A 27,700-nucleotide genomic window follows, 5' to 3' on the forward strand; every position below is an offset into this window, starting at 1 on the left:
TATATATTTATATATTCGAAACAAAATTAAATATATATATATATAAATCATCTGCCCCCTCGTGATTATAACTTGGTGTAGAGTTGGCAAATGATCAGAGCCGATGATCGGCATATCTTCGGTTTAAAAATAAAATCCGTGGAGTCTTCTGGACAAAGGCATATATTACCGTCGACGGAGAAGCGTTTACGAATTGTAAAAAATGTTCTAGCACAGTCTGGTTAGGCTGACGCGGCTGGTTCATGTACCGTTCTGGGGGAGAAATTCCCTTCGGGACGTCGGTGCCGTCGAGTTTTCGTTGCCGTCAGTTGCGCACGCGTGCGTATATCAGCGAGAACGTTTGTGAGTCGTGTTAGATTTAGTGCACTCGGTCAGAGTCAAAGAGATCGGAGCGTTTCGTGTTTTCGCTCGTGCTTTTGTTGTGTCTTTTCTCGTGTTTAAAAACAAAGAGATAAGAAGAGAGAGCGAGAGAGAAAGAAAGAAAGGACGATACTTGAATTTTTTAAAAAAGGAAAACAAAGTTTTTGAAATTTAAAAAAAGAAAAATTAACGACTCATTGAAGATCGAATTTTGACGTTACGTGCTTACTAGCTTGATTGCCGGTGTTGCACGAGACATTATTTTTTCTTCTTTTCTATCATGGTGAGTAACATTTACATATATTACACTGTTTTCTGCCGGAGACCAGACGAGGACATGTATTTGCTTTTGTTAATGTGATTCCGGTTATTATTAGGCAGGTATTCGAACTGTGCCCGGCATTTCTAGCCCCCGGAAATGTATTCGCTCCTTCGTGTCTTCTTCTTCTTCGTTATTTTCTTCTTCTTCTTCGTTATTATCTTCTTCTTCTTCTTCTTCTTTTTCTTCTTCTTCTTCTTCTTCTTCTTCATTGTCGTCTTCGAGAAATGTGTATTTTATTCGTATAAAAATTGAATGTCAATTGATATTAAAATTGATTAATTTTCTCTTCGAGGAAATTAGATGAAATACTAATCTGTTTGTTTGTTTATATGTACATATATACAATTCATTTATCTAATTTTATTTTAAATAAATTAAACAGAATTTTTTATTATGTAACTTTAGTATGTAATCTTTTTATATAATTTTTATTATCTATTCAAATCTAACTTTTTATTTCTGATTTTTTTGTAAGTTAAATATTTATTTATTTATTTACGGGATTGTTTAAGAATTATAATTTCTAAAATATTTCCACTCAATTTCATTTTTATATTTAATAAACATTTTTTATGAAGAAAAAAAAATATATATATATAGTATTTTTTATGAAGAACAAATCTTTTAACGATATTCCGCTCATCACGATCGAAGTCCTTAAACTTCATGATTTCGCATATAATTCTAATAAGGTTTCGCTATCTAAGGTCATGATCACGACCGTCATCAGAAAAGCATATTGACAATGAACTTAGAAACAAGTGCATACGGCCGATATAATAGTATTCTTCATTTCTGATAGTAATTAATTAGACAAGAGTAATTATAAATTGTTATTAAACATACTCTTGGCTCGATTTATTCAGAATTAATATTTAATTTAAAAAACATTTATACAAAAGTTAAAGAGTTAAGAAAAAGAAGATATAGGATAAAATATCATATAATTTATTAGAATTCCTTGGATCCGATATTAAAAAATTCAGTTTTATTCGTTCATTTCTATTGTAGGACATTAAAATTTTATGGGGATATTTCCTTAGAAAAATATTGCAGAGAAGAATAATAATGGACGTTTATATCAAACAGAAGAAAAAGTATATATATATATATATATATATATATATATATATATATATATGTATGTATATACACATATATTTATACACATATATTTATGTATATATATATATGTATGTATATACACATATATTTATGTATATATATATATACATATATATACATGTATATATATATAAATATATACACATATATATAATATATCACATATGTATGTACTTATCAAATTTATTACGTAGGAATCTTTCATGGCCTTTTTGGCAAGCACATAAAATTTGCATAGAGCTCAATCGACAAATCTAGATATTTTTGAAAATATATATAAATCTGATGATTGTTGGTTAAAAGTTGCGAATTTTAGTCAAACGACGTTTGATGTAGTCAAGGTACTGCCCCTACTAAATGGATTTCCAAGCGTCGGGTTTGGAAACCGTAGAAAACTAATCGATTGCTTCGAGTCCCGTCTTTTAACTTGCTTGATATATGCACGTTTATTTCGTAAAGTCGATGAACGAGCACGATCAACCCTCTGACATGTCGCATGCAGATTTATCTCTTCTACAAATTGCTCCTGCTCGAGGATTTATTTTCGTTCGGGAAACGTTTTAACGAACGGTACTATACAAACTTTTCATTATGTAGGTATTATATCTATATACCTATATATATACCTATATATATCTATATATATCCCTATATATTTATATATATACCTATATATATAGCTATTTATACATATGCGTATGTATTTTACGTATTATGTACAGATGATATATTAAATCAAAAAGCTTTAACTAACAACAGATTTTCGAAATGTCCGACGAAGTAATTTAAAGTTTTTCAATTCTCACTTTCTTTACGAACGAAACTTTCAATGTCGGTAAATCTTTGCCTGACGAGTTTATCAGACTGACTAAATCGAAAACAAGATCAGCACGTTTGCGGCTTCGACACGAGCCATTTATATCGTTATTATAATATGTAAAAAAATATAACTCTCGGCGGTACAATTTGAGACGATAAAAAACTCTGTCGACGATAATTACTTAACGGATCTTTATCGAACCTAAATCTGCATATCTATTGCGATCATCTTTAATGAGTCTTGCAAAGAGGTTATCGATCCTTTTGGCTGGTAACAAGAAACGAAAAGGAACTTTGAGAAAAGAATATTGTTAACATGAATAACGTAACACACACACACACACGCGCGCGCGCGCGCACATACATACACACACATATGTTACGTTATTCATGTTAACATGGATGTAATTGAAAATATATTTTATATCGATCAATCTATCATGGGAATCAGCCGGTTAAACGATTCGTTGTATAGATACGGTACGTATGTATATGCATACGTTTAGTTACCGTTAGTTCGAGTGGAATATAATTCTATTTACTCTTGTTTACTCGTTGTTCCATCGACTGTTTGAATGAACGTTATACAAAGTGATGAGAAAAAAGAAAAAGCACAAAAGTGATTATATTTCCAACGATGAAGAACAAACGTTAATTAACCCAAATTCAGGAATAGGAAATGTTCGGACAATAAATTGTCATCGATTTACATATATGCATACATATAAATATATGTATGTATATGTGTATATATATATATATATATATATATATATATATATATATATATTTCTCCCAGATTGCGATTACGCTTCTGTTGTAATTATTCTCTCGGGGATATGCTTTTAATCGAGTCGAATTCCCATGATGAGTCATTTTAATTTGATGAAAAATCGAATACAACGCTTGGATCGATAGTCAAAGAGCATATTCCAATAAATAAATTAACATATTATATCACTAGTAAGGTCGTGAAGATTAAATGATATTGAGATAATTAGAATGAAATCAATTTTGTTGGATAAAAGCAAGACGAAAATTTTCAAATGATCGATTTGAAAAGCATAATTAATATATTCAATTTCATATAAGTTATATATTTTTTGTTCTGAAATAATTTAATATTTAGATTTGAATTATTTAAAAATTATTTTTCTATAACGAAAAGCAGAAAACAAGTAAATATACTTATTTTTTAGAAAAATAATTCTTTTATGTAATAATAAAATTTTTAAAATAATATACGAAGAGAAAAACATGTTTTTTAATATCTCAAATGATTTAAACTATATTAATAATTATCAGCGTAACAAACGTCTTCTTAATCACTGTTGAGCAAAACTTTTATTCATTAAAATAATTACGGATTATTTACTTATGAAATGACGTAACTATTTAAATTTTTTTTACAATTGAATCAGTAATTTAATTTGTAATAACAAAAATACATTTCATATTTACTTTGATATGCGTCTGCACATAAATAATAGTTAGCTTTTAATAATTATCTCAAACATTTTATCTAATAATTTATATGATTTCAGTGTGTTATATGAAATAAAAAGTTTTTTATCACTATGGATATTGGTCGAGTATATTTAAATCTCGTTATTGTTGACAAATGAAATTTAATATTTTCATATTACATATATTAATCAATAATAATTTAAATTCTATTAAATCGCATAGCACTAAGCAATTAATAAAGAAAGTAAAGAAATATGAAGAAATTTATAAACATAAACATAGGGCATATTGTTTAATTTTCAATGTATAAATTCACATTACTAATCATAATAAAATATAAATTGATCATTGAATGATTTAGAAATGATCAATTTATTATTACAGATTATAAAAAAAATTATGATTACTGATTTATATAAACAATGATTAATTGATTAATGATTACAATTACTACAATAATATTTAATAATTGATTACAAAAATGATTGCAAAACAATTAATTACTATCCAAATCTGTTCTTGATAAATGAAATAAATTCTTTTTCGATCGATTCATCACCAAAATCGCATTTAATGTAGTTCATTTCTGTCGAATCTATTAAAATAAAATAAAATAAAGAAAAAAAAAAATAGAGAAATAAAAAATCTCTTTAAAATCTTTCGTTCTCAGGCAATCGATATCTACGCCATAACTTCTATCCATTTTCTATATTATTTTTCATCCGCTTATCCATTTATATCTTTCATATCCTATATATTTCCTCTATTTTGTCACTTTTAATCCTTCGCTTTTGTAATACATGCGAATTCACATCGAACGTAGCAGCAACCAATGTCATTATCGCAAATTTAAATTCGTTCGCTCGGCTTTTATTTTTTCATTTCTTTCTTTTTCCTTCTTTTTCTTCTTCATCCTTCGAAATACGTTTCCTTCTTCGATAATCGATATCGTACCGATATGTTATCCACGGATTTTTCTTTTACAAATTATACTAAAACTTTTATCGGAAACGCTATCGTTCAACGTTCGATTGGAAGTTTGAACAAAATCGTCATCTCTCTATGAGATTTTTTTCGGGTCTCAATTTTAACGAATGTGCGATTTATATATGTATATATAACATTTGTATTCAAAACTATTCAGTGTTGATGAGAATTTTCAATTAATCGTATTTTATTTCGTCTTTCTCTCTCTCTCTCTCTCTCTCTCTCTCTCTCTCTCTCTCTCTCTCATCGATATCACATCGTTATCATTTGCAGGAAATATTACCAGGACGAATTCTTTACTACATTTTACTGCTTTTCGCTATAACGCATAGCAGTTATTCAGTGAGATGTAACAGGGTAATAGATGGTACCACGAGGCCACGTTCCGAAGCCAAGGAAAAATATTCCTTCTTCATGACGCTTTACAATCGATCCGATACCGTATATGCATATATGCCGGATACCAAATACACAGGTAAAATTTGACATCGATACATCGATTCATTCTTTTTTCTTTTTCTTTCTTTTTTCTCTGTACGACCTCTGTTCGAATATTCTTGAGCGAAATACCGGAAATTAATATCGATTCGATTTTATTTTACAAACGCCCTTCTTTATGTTACCTCATGAAATATCAAATTCCTGTTACTATAAATATGGATACAATGTCGTATAAAGTTGAACCCTTAATAATTCAATTTTATTTTTATCTTTAAAAATATATTACATAGTTAACACACGTGAAACTTATAATATTGCACTAAATATGATTTATACTCTTCGAATATAAATAAACAATTATTTTTGTATCGACAAAATCAAATAAATAACTACATAACTTCTAAATTATATGACATTACATAGGAAAAAAGGTTAAAGATATTTAAAAGTAACGTCTGATTAATTAATAATTAAATATAAAATTAGATATTTTAATAGAAAAAAAAAAAAAAATTAAATGTTAAATCATTTTTAAAATTTAAATTGTATTTATTTTAATATCTAAAATATCGAACTAATTTTAATTTATATTGAATAATTCATTTTTAAATCTAAAATATTAAGCCATTTTAATTTAAATTGTATATTTATTTGAAATTTTAAAATTTCAAATCAATTTTAAAGAATAATGTTTCACAAAGATTTACAAAAAAGACATCATGAATCCGTAATGTATTAATGCAAAATTGTAAGAAGAGTGAATTGTAATATATCAAATCATTATTCGGGTCTTAAAGATCTTTCATATCGCAATAAGAGAAGCTAGGAGCTTTATAGAGGCGACTGGCTTTTCGACTGCTTAAATCAACCGTCTACTTTTATCCCCTTCTTCATAGATGCAAGAAGATAATATTCATTAAAATATCTCATGATCGATGAGAGCAATACTTGCTACTACGTAAAAATCCTTTTTCATCCTAAACGGATGTTTAGGGAGAAATAAAATCTCTTTTTATCTCTTTTTCTCTCGGATCATTCAAAAAGCTTGCCGGTCAATTTAAGATAAGTTAAAATTAACATCTACTTACAGATTAATTAAAATACGCTTCTGACGTTTTATGTTAATTAAACTAAAGAAAAAAAAGGAAGAAAAAAGAAAAATAGCATCGCAACGCGTGAGAAACTCGACGCGCCGACGAAGGTTTCATTTAACTGCGTTTTTACGATTAATTTCTATAATTCAAGGTTATGGGAATGATCGTGAGGGAACGTGGTCAAGGGTCATGAGTCATTGTTGCTTTCTGATGCAATGCGTTGGTGTTTCACTCGATTTTGTTAAAAAAAGAAAAGAAAAAGTAAAATAAATAAATAAAAGAAAGAAAAAGAAAAATAAAAGAAAACAAAATAAAATGATCTTTTGTACGTTATAATTGTCATCAAAAAATAATAAATACAATATTTCGATTTAGTTACGATAAAGTCCGAAAGTCCAGGACCGACACCTCGAAAATTCACGAGATTTTTAATATCCGCCGATATGAAAAATGATAGCGAGATTATGAATATCGGTGTTTTCGATATCATGGACGAATCAATCAGTAAATTTGCCGATCAATGTGCCAATGCTGTCGTCGAAATATCAGAAGTTCCAAAGGAGCAAGTTTCCGTCGCGTGGACCAGCCCTTCCGAAGGTAGCGGTTGCATACTTATCAGGTGAAGGGACACTAAGTTAACAATCTGTGGGAAAAAGAGATGATCTAGAAATGAAATACAAGCGTTTTCGTGAATAATTATTCAAATGAAAATTCGAATGGAAAAAAGTAACAAATTAATTGAAATCAATTAGAATAATTATTCGCTTAAAGTTTTATGCTATGCTGCTTCATTAGATTAATATATAATCATGAATTTATATTTCTTGGTATTATTTGATTGAATATATTCATTGCATGAATATTATTATTTTCCCTACTTTTGTACTTTTTTTCTTTTATTAAAATAGTAAGTTTATCATTTTATCCTATAATATTATCCTAATGTAAATAATATGTCTATACTTATAATAGGCATGTAAGTACTTATTATCATTTTATAATATTTATTATATGTATTTTATATATGTACAGTTATATAATAGCTATTATAAGTATATAATCCTACTGTATATACATATGTAGTTATTATAATTATATAATACTTATTATATGTGTGTATTATATATATATACTTATATATAGAATGTATATGTATATATACTTCTATATATATTGTATATGTATATATACTTATAATACTTATAGTACGTATTACATACATATGTATACTTATAGTACTTAAATTAATAAACATATATATACAATACCATAAAAAAGTATCTAAAAAAGTAAAATAAATATCTTCCTAAATCGTAACATAATACTAATACAATAACACAGACTTTTCTTCTTTTACTTTTCTTCGAGCACAGAGCAACTATTCTGGAAACACCAGACACATGGTACATGGACGATTCGAATTTGGTTCTGAACATATGTCAAGATATAAAGGCAGAAGCTGACAATGAGGGTCTAGTACTGGACAAATGTTGTGCTTGTAATGAGGCCAAGTACGAAGTTACTTTCGAAGGGCTCTGGTCTAGAAATACACATCCAAAGGCATGTAGATTGAACATTAAGAAAGAAATCTATATCCGACTAGCGAGTATGTTTAATTAAAACAAATTTCCCATCTGCCATCTGCCTCGTTTTTTTTTATCTTTATTTTTTATAATTTCCTACTCTCAAACTTCTTTTTCTCTTTATCTTACTTGTAAAATACAAACCATGTTATTGTATTCTTCTGGTTTTTGTAAAACTCTCGAAACGATCGTCGGATGATCTAAGAAAAGAGACTTCGCTTATTCAAATTTACGAGTAAAAGATAAGATATCTATTCGTTCTCTTTAGGATTTTCCAAGCAAAGGCTGGCTCATCCGATTTTCCGACGTAATCGGCGCATCACACACGGTCGACTATCGATTCTGGGTATACGACGGAATAGCCAGTATCGGTTTGAAACAAGTAGCTGAGCTTGGATCAACGAGAAGATTGGAATCCGAATTAAAGAATCAAGTACGATGAGTTAATGTAAATTTTTATTTAATTTGTCTATTTCATTTTTGTTATTTTATTATCTTTTTTTTTTATTTTTTTTTATAGAGTGAGCACATCAGGACTATAATAAAAGCTCGAGGTATCAGTTATCCTAATGTGACGGGTCGAACTTTTGCGGTATTTCGTGTAGATCGCAAACATCATTTGATGTCTCTAGTGTCCATGATTGGTACAATCAACTTTCAAACGAAAATTGTCTCTTTATTTATTAGATACCATCGTAATACTCTTGTTTAAACGTTTCTATAGATCCATCTCCCGATTGGATAGTTGGTGTATCTGGATTGGAATTGTGTTTGGAAAATTGTTCTTGGATCGAGTATAAGGAATTGAATTTGTATCCGTACGACGCAGGCACTGATGATGGGATAACATATCTGGTGAGAAAGAGAGAGAGAGAGAGAGAGAGAGAGAGAGAGAGAGAGAGAGAGAGAGAGAGAGAGAGAGAAAGAAAGAAAGAAACTTACATGTTATGATCAGAATAAAAATAATCATTATAGGAAAGAAAACACGAAGGACATAATTTTTAGTAAAAGATAGACTATTTAATTTTGAACTTTCATGAAATATGAAATTCTAATATAAGATCAACGATATAATTTTAATAATACAACTGAAATTCAAAGTTATAAATTTTGAAATTGATTTAGTAGAAAGATAAACAATTTTAAAAATAGCCTATTTAAATTAAAACTGAATTGATAAGAAATCAGAGTAGAGAATTACTATATACAAATGCACATACATACATACATACATACATACATACATACATGCATCTGCTACTGCACGATCGATGAGATGGTTGCTTCACAGTCTCCAAACTCACCGACGGAGCCGCAGGAACGGATTCGACGTATTACATCGAACTATCCAAATGATTCGAGGTCTCCATTTTACGATCCATCTGGTCTAGACATGAAACCACTCGCTAAGCTTTACCTGAATCGCCAGAGACTGTACGAGAAAACTTGCAATAATCTTTCGTCAAAGTTCATCGACTCAGGTGTAATGAACAATCCTCCAAAAAGTCATGAATATAGCAAGTATTGCTTTTTTTCTTTAGTAGATTTTATGTTTTTTTCTGAGTATCAGGAGCACCTTATTTTCATTGATATGTATGAACTGAATAAATTTGATAAATGAACTTAATAAAATAATTCACATCTTTGAGATAAAAGTTAAATAAGGGAAAATACTGTGCTCTATTTAGCTCGTTTAATAGTTTTGGAAAATCCTTAAGCATTCAAAGTAATAATGGATTTTAACTAAACAAGGTAAACTATAAGCTTTAATCCGGTAATCTTCATTGAATTTTTTATCCTATAGAAAAACCTTTAAAATCCTTTTCTTCTTCTTCTTTTTTTTATTTAAAATCATACAAATACTTTAAATGGATAAAATGTTCTTTTATCCATTTTTATAAAATATTATTTTATAGAATATTATTTTATTCATTTGTTCTCCAAATTCATTTGTCTGTAGTGACTATATGCTCTTTACGGCTTCAAAATAGAGAATTGAATGTTCGTGTAAATCGTACTAACAGCGTAAACTAATTAGTTACGAAAATCTCATTAATTCGCAGAGTCCTGCAGGGTAACTTCTTGGAGTGACTGGAGTGAATGTGGAGTGACATGTGGGAAGGGTAATAAACTGAGACAACGACGTTATCACAATGAGACTGCTGCTATCATTAACAAATGTAACATCTCGCTAACAGATAGGACAACCTGTTATGGTGAACATTTACAATGGTAACATTAAACAAAGAACATTAAAATTGACTTTCTACGAAAAGAAATAATAATAATAATAAAATAAAGAAAATAACAAAAAAAATAAAAAAAAACCAACATTTTTTTTAGAATATGTCAAAGAAAAATTGTTATGAAATTTCTAAAATTGTTTATAGCGGAAATTCCGGACAAAATTCTGGCATCTTAGATACCGAAATGTGTGTCCTAACGAACTGGAGCGAATGGAGTTCTTGTTCAGCGACTTGTGGCCAAGCAGTAAAGTCACGTTCACGTAATTTCAAACACAAACAATACCGAAAGCAATGCAGAAATATTTCAAATGGTCCGGAATTGGAACAGACCACCGAATGTGATACTGAACCTTGTTCAGGTGAAGATGGAGATGAGGTAAGAAATCGATTGATTGAAGAAAACGACGAGAACACGAAGAAGGACGAGGAAATCAATTTGTCTTATGAGGGTGATGACTCGGAAGTAGAGGTAATCGAGAAATGGTCGCAGGTACGAAAGTTTCAAGTTTCGCTCATTGAAAAGAAACTATAGAAAGAAAATAAAAAATATTTTTAGAGTATCATGACGTTCAATAACGTTACGATCATTTACTACGCATCTTCCTTTTACTAACAAGATATCATCAATAATAATTCTTCATATAATTATCTGATTATACCTGCACCATTTGTCGCAAATCCTTGCATTTGCATTATTTTGTATGTTATTTTTTTATCTGTCAACTAATTATAATCAATTCTTATCATATTTTCATCATAACTATGCTCTTCGTATTACACCAATTTGTCCTTCGAGGAATCTTTTCTTATGGCATGTCCAGAAACGGATAAAAAAATTATTGATTAATTAAAATAAATGATCTCCTTTGCGAAAATATATTACAAGACGTGCTTTCATGTTTTAAGGATTGATTTCAGGATTCAAATCTTTATAAAAATATTAATAAAATGTTCGTAGATTAAAAAATTCCATTTGCAGAAGTGTCCATCTGATCGTTATACGGAATGGTCCATGTGGTCTCCCTGCAGTTCCAGTTGTGGACCAGGTGTAAAGCTAAGATCAAGACTCGACAAAAAACGTTGGAGTCACGCGGAAGAACAAGATGATCTAAGCATGGGAGAATGTAGACAAGAAGAAATTTCCTGTGTAGCTGAGATAGAATCTTGTGATTTTTCTAAAGAAGAAGCAGCGAGTAAATATATGCTTGTCGATTTAAAGTAACTCTGAATGTATTAATTTAACTCATCTTGTGTAAAAAAAGAAAAAATATTACATATTTCTTTTCATATTTATTATTAGAAATATGTAGCGAACCAAAAATGGAAGGAAAATGTCGTGGGAATGTTTTACGAGTTTACTTTAATAAACACGATCGCCAATGTCATCATTTTAAATACACGGGATGTGAAGGAAATCGAAATAACTTTCCAACTAAGGAAGATTGCTATACTGTTTGTGGAAATTATCAAAGTAAGTGATCTCATGTGGCCTGTTAAAATATAAAAAAAGTATCAATACTTTTCTTATATATTAACGTGAGAAAAAAATATCTTTTCTTCTGTGCACGCTGATCGAACGAAACAAGGAGAATTAAAGGCTAATTTGTCGGCTCTTATGAAAAATTTTAAAGTATCCCTCAGCAGTGTGCTCAGTTATCATATACCTATTCAAGAACAACACAGGAGAAAGACAAAACGAGCACAATTTGGTGACACGTCGGGTATATTCAAAAATATATCCAGTCACTTTTGAACATTGCTTTTTGTAATAATTTTATTCTATCAAAAAATTACATTGTTTATACTTTTATATTCCTATAGATTCCTCCTTCTTTTTTTTTTTTTTTTTAATTACACATCCAATACTTGATATATAGTTTTATTATTTCTTGCAATTTTTGGATCTTTTTACTTTAAATTGTCAAGTTTAATCTTAATATAGATCAAGAATGAAAAATTTGTTATAAGGAAATTTATTTTTTTATAAATATAGTTTATTAGAATCTTTTAATTGATTTATAGAATCGTTGCAGTTCAAAGGTCTTCAGGCTGGAAATCAAGTGACAGAATTGTCAGAAGTGATCAAACAGCAAATAGATTGCAATGTATCAGAATGGGGCACATGGTCCCCTTGCGTGGGTTGTCGTGGTTTAACCATTAGTACGCGAACGATTATTGTAATTATTTATCGTTATAAAATAATCTTATAAAATGGAACATGTGCATAATTAATTATACAATTTTCGAAATTATCTTTACAGACGCCAGCTAAATATGGGGGTAAAAGTTGTCCTCGAAAATTGCTTCGGAAAAGAAAATGCCGTAAAATACCTCCGTGTTGTAAGTTTTTTTTTTTTTTTCATTTCAAAATGTTCATCTATTTAATGGATATTCAAAATGATTACAACATTTACGAATATAATTTAGAATTTACAATTAATTTAAATATTAACTTATTATTCACAGCAAAACAAGATAACAGAACAGGAACCGAAAGTAAGTACAATGTAAGTGTAATATTAAATAAATTAGTTGATAGCAAATAATATTTCCAATAATCTATTCTTTTCTTTTAACTTTTATTTTTCTAGTTTCAGTAGACTGTAAAATGACACCTTGGTCAGCATGGACACGTTGCAGAGGAACTTGTAGAAATGCATCGCAACAAAGAATAAGGAGTGTTAAAGTTCAACCTCGTGGTCCAAATGGTAGACATTGTTCTACACTTGTAGAATTTAGAAACTGTACTACATTAGAATGTCCGTAATAAATATTTTCACTCAGTTATTTGTGGAACTATCAAAAAAGTTGATTTTTAGCTGATATCTATTGCATCTTATTTAATTTAAACCGTGGCATTATTTTATAGTTAAAAATATTGAATGAACAAGTCCTTAAAAACAAAAACTATAACAAATATATAGTACCAGGAAATACTTTACAGCACAACAATATAATATATTTATCATAAAACAGATCATTTTGTAAATTTGAATATAATATTTTTATTTAAAGTATGTTATAATATTTTTTTATATTATCACTTTTTTACATACTTTATTCTTGCACTATAAATAGATTCATACTTATATTTACAATTACTATATCGATAAATAATTCTATTTATTATATAAATTTAAAGTTCATTAATCATTTTTTTTTTCTATATTTACATTTACATCATGTGGATTCTCATTGCTATCCCCATTTAAAATAGGAGTAATTGTAAGTGTTGTACACAATGATTTTACAGTTTTTTGTATTGTTCCATGCTGTTTTATATTAAATTCTGCATATTTCAATACTTTATCCTATAAATTAAAATAAAATAAGTTCATAAACAGACAAACATATCGATTTATATGAAGCAAGCTGTAACATACATGTGTCTCTGAATTATGGTTAACGATAAGTTTGATCTTATAATTTTTACTTAATAATTTATTGATGTTTTTTAATTTTATATTGAGATCATGTATAGAAATTCTACTAGATATCTGTATTTGCTTCATTGTTTTAATTTTACCATTTTCTTTATCATTATCTTTTGTTTCTAAGAATCTTTCACCTGGTTGTATGAGTTTGTATGTATCTCTAGATAAATTTTTTTGTTCATCTTCTACTTTTGTTAATTCTAAATTTTTATGCTTTGCAAGTTTTTTGGCATCCTTTAAATACGTAACCATCATAGAATTGTTTGGTAATAAAAGTGTTATTTTAGATTCATTAACTGTATTCACTTGTTCTTTTGATACATTGTCTTTATTTTTTTTTTTGTTAGAAATGTGAACACTATAACATAAAATATTTGGGTTTCTTCTTAACTTTTGCTGCTTATAAGTACTATTTAATAAATTTGATAAATGACAATCAAATTGTAGCAAAGGTTTCACTTTTAATACTTTTAACCAGGATATTAAAGCCATTTAGATTTTATTAATTGTTATTATCACTTATATATTAACCTAAAGAAGTAAAAAATAAATAACTTGTGACTTCTACAATTTGACGAAAATACATCAAAATTTCACCAGAATATATTAAAAAAAAATCTTCTATTATTCCTCAAATCGAATTGGCTTATATTTGACCAATCTCTTATCAGATATTACTAGGAACATTTATCTTTTGGTAAACGTTATGTTCGAATAACGACTACCAATTTTTGCTTGTAATCTGTCGGAGCTATAACCTAAAACGTGATTAGCGTCAACTAATTATTGCATTATTATTGTATGTTAAAGCTTTTATATAATCGAAATAAGTTATTTCAATAAATATATAAAAAATGCCGGACCATTTAGGAGAAGATATGCGTAAAGTAAAAACGGAGGATGAAAAAGAAGAGAAGGAAATTAAGTGTAAATTGAAGTGAAATTGTTTCTTTTTTGAAGTTATTATTTTTCTTCTGTATTTGTATAATATGTTTTATTCTTTGATTTCAGCTCTTGATGAAGCTGATATCGCGTTACTAAAAACATATGTAAGTTATAATATAGAGAAAATAACCTGTTTTATTATATTGTTTGTCACTACAAAAACGATGATCCTTAGATTTTTTCTTCCTTAGCTCTTCGTTATTTCATTTATGATATACATTTATCAAAACTTCTTTGTATTTAATACTTCTGTAATAGAATCGATATAACAATTATGTGTTTTATATAGGGTCAAGGTCAATATACGAAGAGTATAAAGGCAGTTGAAGAAGATATACAAACTATAATCAAGCGTGTAAATGAATTAACAGGAATTAAAGAATCAGACACAGGTTTAGCACCTCCAGCTCTTTGGGATTTAGCAGCAGACAAACAAACTCTTCAAAATGAGCAACCTTTACAAGTTGCTCGTTGTACCAAAATTATTAATGCTGACTCTGATGATCCAAAGTATATTATAAATGTGAAGCAATTTGCTAAGTTTGTAGTCGACTTGGCAGATACAGTAGCACCAACGGATATAGAAGAAGGCATGAGAGTTGGAGTAGATCGTAATAAGTATCAAATTCATATCCCATTACCACCTAAGATAGATCCAACTGTTACCATGATGCAAGTAGAGGAAAAGCCAGATGTAACGTATAGCGATGTAGGTGGTTGTAAAGAACAAATAGAGAAGTTGAGAGAAGTGGTAGAAACACCCTTACTTCATGTTAGTATGTAAATTTAATTAACAGTATATACTTTGCTAAAGTATTGTCACATTTACATTGTTCATTTATTTACAGCCAGAAAAATTTGTCAACTTAGGTATTGAACCTCCTAAAGGTGTATTACTGTTTGGACCACCTGGAACTGGTAAAACATTATGTGCAAGAGCAGTGGCCAATAGAACAGATGCCTGTTTTATACGTGTTATTGGTTCAGAATTAGTTCAAAAATATGTTGGAGAAGTATGTAAATATTTAGAAAATATAGTACAATAGATTGTAATTAATTATGTTAGTAATATGATTATTTATATTCTGGAATTCAGGGTGCAAGAATGGTAAGAGAATTATTTGAAATGGCACGTAGTAAAAAAGCTTGTTTAATATTTTTTGATGAAATTGATGCCATTGGTGGTGCTCGTTTTGACGATGGAGCTGGTGGTGATAATGAAGTACAAAGAACGATGTTAGAATTGATTAATCAATTAGATGGGTAAGATTTTATCTTAAGTATATTGTATAGGAAAGTAACGATTTTCATAATATATAATTACGATCATATATTCATTTCAGCTTTGATCCTCGAGGTAATATCAAAGTTTTAATGGCAACTAATCGACCAGATACGTTAGATCCAGCATTAATGCGGCCAGGACGTTTGGATAGGAAAGTTGAGTTTGGTTTACCGGACCTTGAGGGTCGAACTCATATTTTTAAAATTCATGCGCGTTCAATGAGCGTTGAAAGGGATATTAGATTTGAGTTACTTGCTCGTTTATGTCCTAATAGCACAGGAGCTGAAATACGGTCAGTATGTACGGAAGCTGGAATGTTTGCAATTCGTGCACGTCGCAAAGTAGCAACAGAAAAAGATTTTCTCGAAGCTGTGAACAAAGTTATTAAGTCCTATGCTAAATTCTCTGCTACTCCTAAATATATGACTTATAATTAACTACATTTATTATAATGAAATACATAGGAATTTCTTGATAAAAGTACTGGATAATAAAATAATATAATATTGAAAAAGATATGATTAATAATCTTGAATGATATAATAATCTTGAAAAATAACAATTAATGCTGTAAAAACTCAATCTTTCTATAAAAATAAAAATATTATAAAATAGGTTTTTTACAATCTTAATTAATATTCTCAAAACTGAGTACATTGTTGTTTGTACTTTGTAAAATTGAGCTTAATAGGACCATCCGGTTTATTAATTAACAAAGACTTACAACCAAGATTATCACCACACCAAGTAAATTCCAACTCTCGACACATCTGAATAAAAAAAAATATGTTTTCTTAATTGAGTATAAAATATAAAATAAAAATTTTAAATTTAATTTAATACATCGTTGATAACATACTCGTATTAATATGATTAGCATGCTTTGTTCGGCAAAACGTCTTGCAATGCAAGATCGTGGTCCATGACCAAAGGGTAATACTAAATATGGATTAACAGATTTTACAATATTAAAATCTTTACTTTCGGCATCTATATTTTTCCGTAACCATCTTTCTGGTATGAATGAATGTGGATCATCGAAATACTCAGGACGTCGGCACGTGACTTGATTCTGCGTTACAACTACAGTCTAAACAAATAAACATTATGAACATAATTATAAATAATACATAGAAATTTGATAATTAAATACTTACACCTTTAGGGACATGGTAACCACTAAGAACAATATCAGTTTGCAAAATACGTCCTATTCCAATTGATACTGGATTCAATCTAAATGTTTCTTTTAGTACAGCCTTCGCATAATAAGCTTTGTGCAAAATATTTGTTTCTATGGGTTTATTACTGTCGGGTAATAACTTTAAACATTCGGATCTTAATTTTTCTTGGCACTTAGGATTCTTTCCAAGGTGATACAAAACAAAAGCCATAGTATAAGTCGTCTAAATAAATGGTAGAAATGTTTACGTAATTAAAAATTATTATTTTATAATAATGTAATTTTTCATTTGTTAGTATTTATATAAAGATACATACAGTATCGACACCCGCGAGCAGCATATCGCAAGCCATACCAATTATATCTTTTTTATCTAAAGCAGGATTATTTAAGTATGCATCAAGAAAGGAGTTTTTCTGAGAAATTGTTTTGTTTTGTATTTTCTGAGTTACCATTTCTATTGCAATTCTATAAGAAAAAAGGGATAAAATAGCATTTAAAAAATGTTCAGATATTATATAACATACTTTTCCATATAGTTTTGTGCTTTGCACATTTTTTTATAAAGAAACGTATCAAAAAATCGCCACAGCCTAAGCCCATTGTCTAGTTTTAAAATAGCACTATTAGTTGTAAATGCTGCATCAATGAGTCTCGAACTTCTGGAATCTTTCTGTCTTTCTTCCTTCGAGAAACTATTCATCCTTACATCAAAGGCCGTAAAACATGTCACTAGAATTATTTTTCATATTACAGAAAATACAAAAATGTTCAAAGATAGATATTATAAAAATAAAAAGTGTATAGAATAATTACATTCAAGAAAGAGACGCGAAAGTAGTTGTATGAAATCATCAAATTTTTCTTCAGTACAAACAAGGACAAATTCTCTAACAACATGATCTGTATCTTGCAGATAACTAATAACATGATTCATTTTGTTAAGAACTTTTTGAAACTCCTTACGTAATCTCCACCATTCAAGTCCATTTCTAAAATATACATTTGATATTAAATATATTTTTGTAAATATTAATTGCCAAGATTTATCTAAGAAACTTCATTTATTACGTTGGTAAAAGACCTCCTGTATTATATATATCACTTCTATCCTTTCTATATTTAAAAAGAGCTAAATGACTTCTACGTTCAGGATATAGACCTGTTTCTGCTTTAAAAATTTTTGCAATATCTTCAGGACGAAAAACTAATACAATTTGTACTCCTGGCACTATTTCTTCTCGTACCAATGGACCATAATGTTTCAACTTTTTAACTCCACTCTCATAGAGGCTTGCAAATGAATATTCTCCTAACAAGTAGATATAATGTAGCATAATAATATTGGTTTTATCAACTATAATATAATTCATTAAATTTACCAATTAAAGGAGTGTATTTATATAATGTTCCAATTAAAGGCAAAGATGTTGGTCCTGGAATATCTTGAAAGGAGTGTAAGACCGTTTCATTCATTGTAGAAAAATTTACTGTGTAATTATTCGTAAATATATGCAGACATGATCTTTCTGAGAGCAATGAGATAGCTTGAAACTTTCTTATTCGTGAAAACATATTTGCAAATATTTTGTGCCAAGAAACAACAAGTTCCAGGTTATATTATACAAAAAATACTATCCTACAGAATTCAATTTTTTGTAAACATCAAACGTATAACAAGTAATGCTAACGAATTCTCAATACTTATTGCAATCTAAAAATATTACATATGATTATTAAAATATTAGATCATATTATTATTATACTTGCGAACAAAACACATTAATAACGAACGTTTTTTCGCGCCACTGCAAGTTTTAATTTTAAACACGCACGCATAGGTTAACCGGCTTACATGTCACTTTGAAAATCTTTGTCGACCGACTCTTTCGGTTGACTGATGTTTTTCAATGTAATTTATTCCTAATGTTAGCTACCTCGTAAATTTTAATGTGTTTACCAGTCTGTCGTATAAATTGATATTACAGAAAGATAAAGTTACTTTATTCATTGACATGGTTACATATAAACATTGTAAAAGCGAGCATACGTGTTCTAACAAAGTTATATATTTACATAACGTTTTACTTTTAAAAAAATATTTGATAAAATCTTTCAGAGAAAAGATTATCTTTAATCGAATTATAATAGTAACAAAAATGTAAAATCGAACGGAAATAATACAAAAAAGAAAAAGAAACAAAAAAAAAAAGAAAGAATATATACAAAAAGAAAGGAAATTATTATTTTGATGTTTCGTACGTAGAAAATAATATATTCGACATTGTAAAGTTCGAAATGTATCTTCGCTCGTGAAAGGCAATGGGAAGAAAGTCAAGGGAAATAATCTACTTGGCTTGAATGTTATAATCGCCTTTTTCTCTTTCGCCATGGTAAAGTGAACATAACACTCGGAGAAAATAGCGAATAGAGAATATCGATACGAATAGTAAACATGATCATTCGAATAAAGTTAGACGATCAATTCAATTTACCTATTCGATTTACAAAGTGGTCCCTACCTATTTTAAATTGACGATCATCCATTGTTGTTTATCCGACAATTCCAATAAAGGAATATCCGAAGGTGTAAGTTACGCCCATTTTATCGTATTCAACGAAACAAACCGTGGTAGGTTGTTAGTGTGTTTTTTTTTACCATTGATATTCCATCAGCATCGTAGAGTTTTATGTGCAAGAGTTTATCGTCGTAATAATTTTATTTTTTAATAAGATTTTGGCGCGAAAATTGAAATCATCGCTCATCCTTTCGGTATGCGGAAGAAATTGAAGAAATCGAAGAAATCGCTGACGTTATTCCTGGTAAGTTTAACGATTCTCGCTAAGTCTATTGAAAGCTATGAAAAGAATCGTGAAAAGAAAAAAATAATAATTACAAAAAAAAAAAAAAAAAACTTCGTGGGATTGGATGATCGATGTAAAGAATCGAATAATAAGGAGACGCGCGAGTCTGCATGTGAATAAAAGGTTATTAAAAATGTGACACGTGATCATCCGTGGATCTCGAGGATGCTCGCAAGATAATATAAAAAAAAAAAAAACATTAGAAAGTAACGGATTTATTATGTTGTTAATAATATAAGAGATAGCCTTAACTCGTATTTATTGGTTTCTTTTAATTTATGAAAAGCTTCAAATCAAATCGAATTTGTCGGTTCTGCCGAAACAAGATATCGATCCAAATTTCTCTCATAGTTATATAGCTTGTAAAAGTGAAAGCGTTCTGTTGTGAACGCTTCTAACGAAAGAGAAAATACAGGTTGCTATTGTTGTTGTATCTGCGTGTCTTTATACGCATATGCACATATAAATGTGTCTATATATTGGTACATCAAATATGTTCAACGAGTCGGAAGAAGCCGCCTTGCGCTACTTTATTGTTTTTGTCCTGCGGCTGATCTAAGAACCATCTCTGCTACTTCCGGTGACACAGCTAGTCGACCTTTCTTCGAGGAGCTTAGAGATTGGGCGTTCTTAAGAATCGGGCACGTTCCCACGCACCTTACGTTTCTTTTTCTCTCTTTTTCTCTTTCTTTTCATATTAAAGTTACATTCACACATAATTTACCTATGAAACGTCCGCCATGTTTGATCTATCATTCTCAATTTTGAAGTTAATGTCATAAACAAATTGTATGTATGTGTGTGTGTATGTGTGATTGAGAGGGAGAAAGAGAGAGAGAGAGAGAGAGAGAGAGAGAGAGAGAGAGAGAGAAAGAAAAAGAAAGAAAGAAAGAGGTCTAATAAAAATGTTTAATACGTTGTATCATAAAAATTATGACAACTTTTTCATAAGATATCAGTCTCTTACAATTGGTTCATTTTCTATAATCTATCGAAGGTCATTAATGTCGGATATTTATACAATACATGGTTTTATGAAAATTATGACAAATTTTTGTTTTAAATATCTGTCATTTGAAATTTTTCTTATGATTAATCCATTTTCGACACTCCATCATAACTCAGAGAGAAAACTCAACAATGTTTCTGATAATTCTTCGTATGTATATTTATATTAATATGTATGTATGTATTATTATATTAATATTATATACCTATTATTTTTATATGTATAATAAACATTATATATATATATATTATAATTTATATATAATAATATACATAAATTATAATATAAAGTATATTATTATATATATTATATTATATCGTAATTTATATTTATTTTTTATAATTTATATTTTGTAATGTTTTCTCCAGAAAATACCATTGATTAAACGTCATTGTTATGAATGGATCCTTAAATTGTATTCATAACACGAAAGGAAAAGATTTCACGGCTGACATGAGTGTGTACTTTGTTACGGTAGATACACGATATTTCGTAGATTATACGAATCAACGTAACGCCATCACACTCTTTTCTTTTGCAATGATCCGGGAAAGAGGCAAACGAGAATCTCGTTAAAACGAAGGATCATTGAAATAAAACACTTATATAAATATTATTATAATATATGTGAGATAATATGATATAAGAGAAATTCAAAACAACACATGTATGCTTTCCAAACGATTTCGAACTTCGTGGGCGATTTCCTTCTTTTAATGCAAATTAGTGAAGGGGGAAGTCTTTAAAAATCTTTTATGTAGAGCAAGAGAATAGGATCTAGCAAGTAACTGTAAATAAAGATATTTACGTATTTACATCTACGCAAGAAGTATAAAAATGTATAAAGAAAAGAAAGAAGAGAAAAAATATTCCGTTTTATAAGCAGCATACCGAAATCCGTGAAATCGAACGATGAGTCAGTAATACAGAATTTTTCAAAATGCGTAGGCTTCCTAATATTTATGGATCAAGAATGCATTTCATACAAAAATCGATTCTAAAGATTCACCATTTCATGATCGTTAAATATAACGGATAATTATTTCTTGCTGAAGATAAATAGCTAACTAACTAGCTAGCTGGCTACATCGACTCGAGATGAAATCGCTATAATTATGCGAGTTTCGAGGCTACGATCAGTGCACGGTCATGATCAGCGATTACGTACCGCGTGATCAAGAATTATGCGTAAAAGAAGTGATCTCCTTGCTAAAGCATGTGGGTAGAAATCGAACGTGATATATCGTTACTTACTAATGTATGTATCGTATATATAACTATGACGCGTAATTACTTTTCTGCATAGAAGAAAACAAAAAGCTACACAAAGATCGTAATTTAAATTACGCGCCATGTGAATTTATCTTGAACCCTATTGGTGAATCATTTTAGTGGGAAATTTAAATTTCAAGATTTATATATTTTTTTTTTTCATATCAAAAATATACTTAATTTTTAAATGTTTACCGTAAGAATACACTAAGTCACATAATGATCGTAATTTAAATTAAACTTTACGTGAATTTATCTAGTATCATTTGGATGGATTTTAGCGTGAAAATTTTTATTTTAATTTTCTTTTTTTCGTTCAAGAAATATCGTCGATCTTCGAATATTTGCATTATTATTATTTTCTTTCTCTTTTTCTTTTCTATAAGTTTTAGAAGGACAGAAACTAGTTTCCTACTTTTCGAACGTATATATTGTAATGTATAACAACGGCAAGTAAATACTTATTCGCGACAGTGGGCGGGTCGAGGTCTTGAACACGCTGGGAAAAACAATCTCAACTACTTGCGGCGTGGGGTGATCTCGAAGGAAGGAACGGAGGTCCTCGGAACTTGGCGTTAGCTCTGAAAATTGCGAGAGTCTTCGTCGTTTCTCAGTCACTGTATCGCGTCCTCTCGGCACACTTCGACTATATATACTCTGTTACTTAGTCTCTTTTTCCCTTTTACTTCTACCTGTCTTTGTCTTACTCTTTTTCTCTTTTTCTCTCTCTCTCTCTCTCTCTTTCTTTCGCGATTTACGAGAAAACCATGTGGATGAGTTTAAATCGATAAAAGAATCTTCTACATCATTTTTCTTTCTATTTCGATCGAATGTCTTCGAATCAATATTATAGTTTTCCCATTTGAGATAACTATGCGAAACGAGAGATGAAAAGATCATCAAGAATCTTTATCACTCGGTCTATCCCTTTTGGAAATTCAACGAAATCATCGATTGACAAGGATCGAGGGTGAAGGACGTTCTAACGAATGTATTGACAAAGACGAAGAAAAAAAGCGAAAGGGGTGGTACACAAACGAACGAACGACTTGTGTCAGAAGGGCTAGCTGGCGAGATTAGAAATAAAAGATAGAAAAATATCCAATAATATACGACGATATATCATGCATGTCCGTGTGTTAATCGGATCGATCGTCTTAACGGTAGGTCGAACAATATTTATTTCTCTTCATTTTTCAAACCGAGTATCATCTTTGATTTTATTTCACTATTCGGATCATATGATAGATTCTTTCGATTCGTAATCTCGATATGAGTCCTTTTTTTTAATGCATTATCGAACGAGTACCAAACATCATTTAAATACATACACACACACACATATATATATATATATATATATATATATATATATATATATATATAAGTACATTCATACAAACATATGACATGTGCTATGAAATGAAGCATGAGTAATGATAGTCATCATGACGATAATGACATTACGATACCAAGAACGTATGACTAGGTTCGATAAAAGAGAAGAAAAAAAGTAAAGAAAAAATCAAATTAGACTCCTCATGTCGTAATAATTGCGTCGATTGAATAGCCAGAGAGAATAGTTTAGAAATGACAAAGTCGCAATAGCGTTGGAATATAAAAGGCACGAGAATAATTAACCCTACGTACGGGGAATGACAATCGAGTTATGCATGTGTGTCCATGGGAAGGCCATTTGTAAGTATTCTACGTGACGATCATCTATACATTTTTGATAAACATACTCAACGTCGCATGATTGTTTAATGATACTACATCTCACGCTATACATACATACATAGTACTTACATGCTATATATATGTACAAGCACGTATATATCTGTATATGAACAAAAAATAAAAGATTGTCGAAGAGATTTGATTGGTGTGATCGTTCAAACGATCTCATTCTCATATAACCGATTTTTTATAAAAAAAAGAGAGAGAGAGAGAATTTCAAAAATTTAAGAACAATGAAAAATATCAAAGCGAAAGGAGACTCGTTCTGTTCACGAAGGAGAAATTTACTGGAGATTCACAATATATATAACAAACGAAGAACTTGGTTGGACGAGTTCGTATAATTTAAACTGGACGACATTCCAACGGTTTCGACGAGAACGTGTATCATCAATGCTGTTAAATAATTTCTTTCACTTTTAATTCTCTGTATTTATTTCTTTCTTTCTTTTTGAACTCCTGTTTTTGATGTTCCATTAGTCATTTCCAAGAACCTGTCTATTCTAACTCGAGAATCGTCTTCATGAATCATAAATTATATTTTCATAATGGTGTGCATAATATGTATTATTTAAATGATCCGAGTTTCTACATTTCATTATCGTTATAAAATACGACGTAATAACATAAATATAGTGATATCATAGTTAAGTTTTTATCTTTAAGGGATGTAAGGTAATTCTTTCGATCACACGATGACATGTTTACCCTAACGTGTTAACTTGCCAGGTCCGGCATCTCTTAATATGGAGCGCAAGAGAGAAATACTACGGTCTTGGTCAAGCCCACGCGTTATCCTAAATAGAAGGGAGATTACGTATATGTATCTTATATAGGAATTAAGAACTCGTATTTGTATTTCAAATGATAGAATCGTAGAAAGAAATCTCGAGCAAGTAAAAAAGTTTATAAAACGACATTGACTATAGATATCAATGTAACATTAGAAAAATAGAATAAATAATAATCGAGGATAATTATCAGTCGGTTTGCTTCAATCGTTGCGTCCTTGTCACGCCTCTTGCTTCGCCTCTTGGTTTCTGTTCACGGTCGTAGGACCTTAAAAGGATTGCTTTGTGAATCTCATATTGCGTCCTAGTTGCATGCTCCGTTTTATACCGATTATACATATTATGTAGCTACATAATATCGTACGTATGTGTATATGTATATGTGTATACAGTAGCGTAGCCGTAGAGAATTGATTATTTCGTTCTTCCGATCTTCTTCGTTCTTACTTGATCACTTTCTCTTTCTCTCTGCTTATCTCTTTTTATCTTTTTTCTTTTTTTTTTTTGTAGAAAGTGTCACAAACGTTGTTCATTTTTTCACCATTTTTATAAAAACAGGTATGGATAGGAATACAGTGAAATACGTTATTGCCGTTTTTCTTGGTACCGTTACGAGATAGTCGTTGGTAGATAAACGTACAACTAGCTAGCTTAGGCAGTTGTTTGAACTGTAACCGTGGGAGGAAACGTCAATGAACTCGTTACATTGGTGTTGGCTTGACCAAGAAATCTTAGTGGACGCTTTATATACGACAGTGACTTTAAATGATAAGAAAAAAAAAATAAAGAAAACACGTTGATATTTCTCTTAATTAATATAGATAATAAATATTCTTCTTTTAGCTTTCGATTGTTTTCTCGGCATCAAATGCTTACGAAGCCGAAGGAAGAAGCTGGAATTATGTTCCAAATACACAATACCATATACAGACTGATGAAGGTCCGGAACGATACTTTCGCTTTCAGACGTTGAACGGTCAGTTTCGAAAAGAAAAAAGATTGGCCGATGGCACGGTCATTGGTACGGAGGCCTGGCTCGATCCTCTTGGATATTTGCGTTATAAGGATTATATTGCTGACCATCAAGGCTATCGAATTCTAAAGTAAACAAAAGTAAAACGAAATTACGTTAGAATTAATATTAGAACAGATCGTTTTATAAGTATTATTTTGTTGTAGGTCGAAGATGACATATGTTGGGAAGGATACCCCGATTCATGAAGCTCTAATAAGAACCAAGGATGCACCAGCACAAAGTGGAGTTTTAGTAAAGACAAGAAAACCACCAAATCCGTTCAGGTTATTTCAATTGGAAAGATAAATGATCGTCATTTTTTATCTTTATTAAAATCTAAAATATTTCTGTTAATGTTTATTCTCTTGTAGGAAACCGAACAGGAATGTAGATGTCAGTCCTTTGTCCAGGAACGATATTAGGACTGGTTATTACACTCCAACGACTATCAGGCCGATTACGATCTCACCATATTTGTCACAGTCCAGCAACGATTATTATCCGAACCGAGCAAATTACGTACCACCGATCGTTGGATCGCAAAATTCGAATGATTACTCGCGAGCTAATAGTCTTTATTACGGAGAGAATTCGGTACAACCTATTCAAGCTCTTCAATCACCTGTTTCAAGTAGCGATACGTTTTACAGATTGTCGAGCCCGTCTCAAATGTCTCAAAGTCAGCTGGCCGATGATATTCTACCACATAACGAAGTTCATACTACTGCTAATGGTTTCGAATATTATCTTAGACGTCAATATCACGAGGAAGAACGTGAACCTAATGGAGAAAGTATTGGTTCTTTCGGTTATATCGATCCTTTTGGTATCAGAAGAGTCATATATTACAAGACGGATCCACAAACTAATGGATTTGTTCATAAAAAAAATAATAGATACGTTGGCTTTGCAGCAAAACCATACGATCCATCGCCACCTGATCTCTCTCGAACGAATAGAATGTCTTCCTAATTTTCTTCGTATTTCGAAGAGCTGATCGAAGAGCAAATCTAAAAGATCGTTGAATAATCTTAATTACGTTGCTTTTAAGTTATGCCTTATACGTACGATGTATTGCATCGATAAATTGCAACATCGAACGTTTGATGAGTCTGGACTCGATGATCCGGTTGTTATTCCCTATCGTGTATGCTAGTCTCCCTTACGAAAGTATGCGATGCGAGTAATTCTTAATTTTTTTTTTCTTCAAGAATTTCTTGTCTTTGCAAATATGAAAGATCATTCAATGGAAGTAACGATAGTTGGCACGTCGTAATTAAGTTCTCTAGATTCTTAATAAATTAATTTACTTAACTTATATCAATGATTAATAATAATATTAATAATAGCTTCGATAACGTTAACGCACTACCTCGTAAAATACTATTGACAAAAAAGTATTCTTTTTGTTCTCTCTCTTTCTTTCTCTCTTTATTTTTCTCTCTTCTTATTATTCATGAGACAAAGAGAGAAGCATATGCTTAAAGCTAATAATAAAGATGCTTTGTTCCGTAATGAACTACATACCTTTATATCATAGTCATTTACCGGAACAACGTGTTTGTGTTTCACATTCATCGTCCATTGACCTTAACACTTACCTTTACTTCCATAGGAAGGAATGACGTAACCAGTTGTGAATAACTTCTTTTTTGTTCTCTTTTTTCTTTTCTTTTTTTTTCTTTTTTTTTTCTTTTTTTTTAATGCAAATCACTTC

At 30.1% G+C, this 27,700-nt stretch overlaps 5 protein-coding genes across 11 annotated transcripts; 3 read left to right on the plus strand and 2 right to left on the minus strand.

The window, feature by feature from the left end:
* Positions 1 to 309: 309 nt before the first annotated feature.
* On the plus strand, positions 310 to 13,231 carry LOC124423860 (spondin-1). 5 transcript variants are annotated; one of them, XM_046962187.1, is made up of 17 exons: positions 310 to 643; positions 5,354 to 5,555; positions 6,991 to 7,234; positions 7,989 to 8,175; positions 8,467 to 8,631; positions 8,719 to 8,842; positions 8,923 to 9,053; positions 9,490 to 9,715; positions 10,262 to 10,430; positions 10,589 to 10,934; positions 11,424 to 11,637; positions 11,745 to 11,915; positions 12,031 to 12,165; positions 12,467 to 12,621; positions 12,706 to 12,784; positions 12,911 to 12,951; positions 13,036 to 13,231. In XM_046962187.1, exons 1-17 carry the CDS (start codon positions 641 to 643, stop codon positions 13,042 to 13,044), a joined length of 2,601 nt encoding a protein of 866 aa, XP_046818143.1. In that variant the 5' UTR covers positions 310 to 640; the 3' UTR covers positions 13,045 to 13,231. The 5 variants fall into 5 exon arrangements, with proteins under 5 accessions (XP_046818143.1, XP_046818109.1, XP_046818126.1 ...); XM_046962153.1 differs by having other exon boundaries at positions 12,911 to 12,940; XM_046962170.1 differs by having other exon boundaries at positions 10,589 to 10,820; positions 12,911 to 12,940.
* A 198-nt stretch (positions 13,232 to 13,429) lies between these two features.
* Positions 13,430 to 14,455, minus strand: LOC124423899. Its single transcript, XM_046962246.1, has 2 exons — positions 13,828 to 14,455; positions 13,430 to 13,755 (listed from the first exon to the last, which is right to left on the minus strand). Exons 1-2 carry the CDS (start codon positions 14,368 to 14,370, stop codon positions 13,591 to 13,593), a joined length of 708 nt encoding a protein of 235 aa, XP_046818202.1. The 5' UTR covers positions 14,371 to 14,455; the 3' UTR covers positions 13,430 to 13,590.
* A 144-nt stretch (positions 14,456 to 14,599) lies between these two features.
* Positions 14,600 to 16,622, plus strand: LOC124423897 (26S proteasome regulatory subunit 7). The gene is made up of 6 exons (XM_046962232.1): positions 14,600 to 14,805; positions 14,890 to 14,927; positions 15,113 to 15,595; positions 15,672 to 15,836; positions 15,920 to 16,086; positions 16,167 to 16,622. Exons 1-6 carry the CDS (start codon positions 14,733 to 14,735, stop codon positions 16,543 to 16,545), a joined length of 1,305 nt encoding a protein of 434 aa, XP_046818188.1. The 5' UTR covers positions 14,600 to 14,732; the 3' UTR covers positions 16,546 to 16,622.
* Positions 16,623 to 16,624: 2 nt separating this feature from the next.
* Positions 16,625 to 19,807, minus strand: LOC124423880 (cytochrome P450 302a1, mitochondrial-like). 3 transcript variants are annotated; one of them, XM_046962217.1, is made up of 8 exons: positions 18,674 to 19,807; positions 18,363 to 18,603; positions 18,108 to 18,283; positions 17,819 to 18,023; positions 17,609 to 17,759; positions 17,266 to 17,514; positions 16,968 to 17,198; positions 16,625 to 16,878 (listed from the first exon to the last, which is right to left on the minus strand). In XM_046962217.1, the coding sequence occupies exons 1-8, from the start codon at positions 18,864 to 18,866 to the stop codon at positions 16,750 to 16,752; spliced, it is 1,575 nt and encodes a 524-aa protein (XP_046818173.1). In that variant the 5' UTR covers positions 18,867 to 19,807; the 3' UTR covers positions 16,625 to 16,749. The 3 variants fall into 3 exon arrangements, with proteins under 3 accessions (XP_046818173.1, XP_046818166.1, XP_046818156.1); XM_046962210.1 differs by having other exon boundaries at positions 16,670 to 17,198; positions 18,674 to 19,005; positions 19,086 to 19,807; XM_046962200.1 differs by having other exon boundaries at positions 16,670 to 17,198.
* A 3,217-nt stretch (positions 19,808 to 23,024) lies between these two features.
* On the plus strand, positions 23,025 to 27,498 carry LOC124422571. Its single transcript, XM_046959220.1, has 4 exons — positions 23,025 to 23,600; positions 25,812 to 26,071; positions 26,148 to 26,267; positions 26,355 to 27,498. Exons 1-4 carry the CDS (start codon positions 23,562 to 23,564, stop codon positions 26,953 to 26,955), a joined length of 1,020 nt encoding a protein of 339 aa, XP_046815176.1. The 5' UTR covers positions 23,025 to 23,561; the 3' UTR covers positions 26,956 to 27,498.
* Positions 27,499 to 27,700: the final 202 nt, after the last annotated feature.

This window comes from Vespa crabro, chromosome 1, assembly GCF_910589235.1.
Source record: "Vespa crabro chromosome 1, iyVesCrab1.2, whole genome shotgun sequence".
Taxonomy (NCBI): Eukaryota; Metazoa; Arthropoda; class Insecta; order Hymenoptera; family Vespidae; genus Vespa; species Vespa crabro.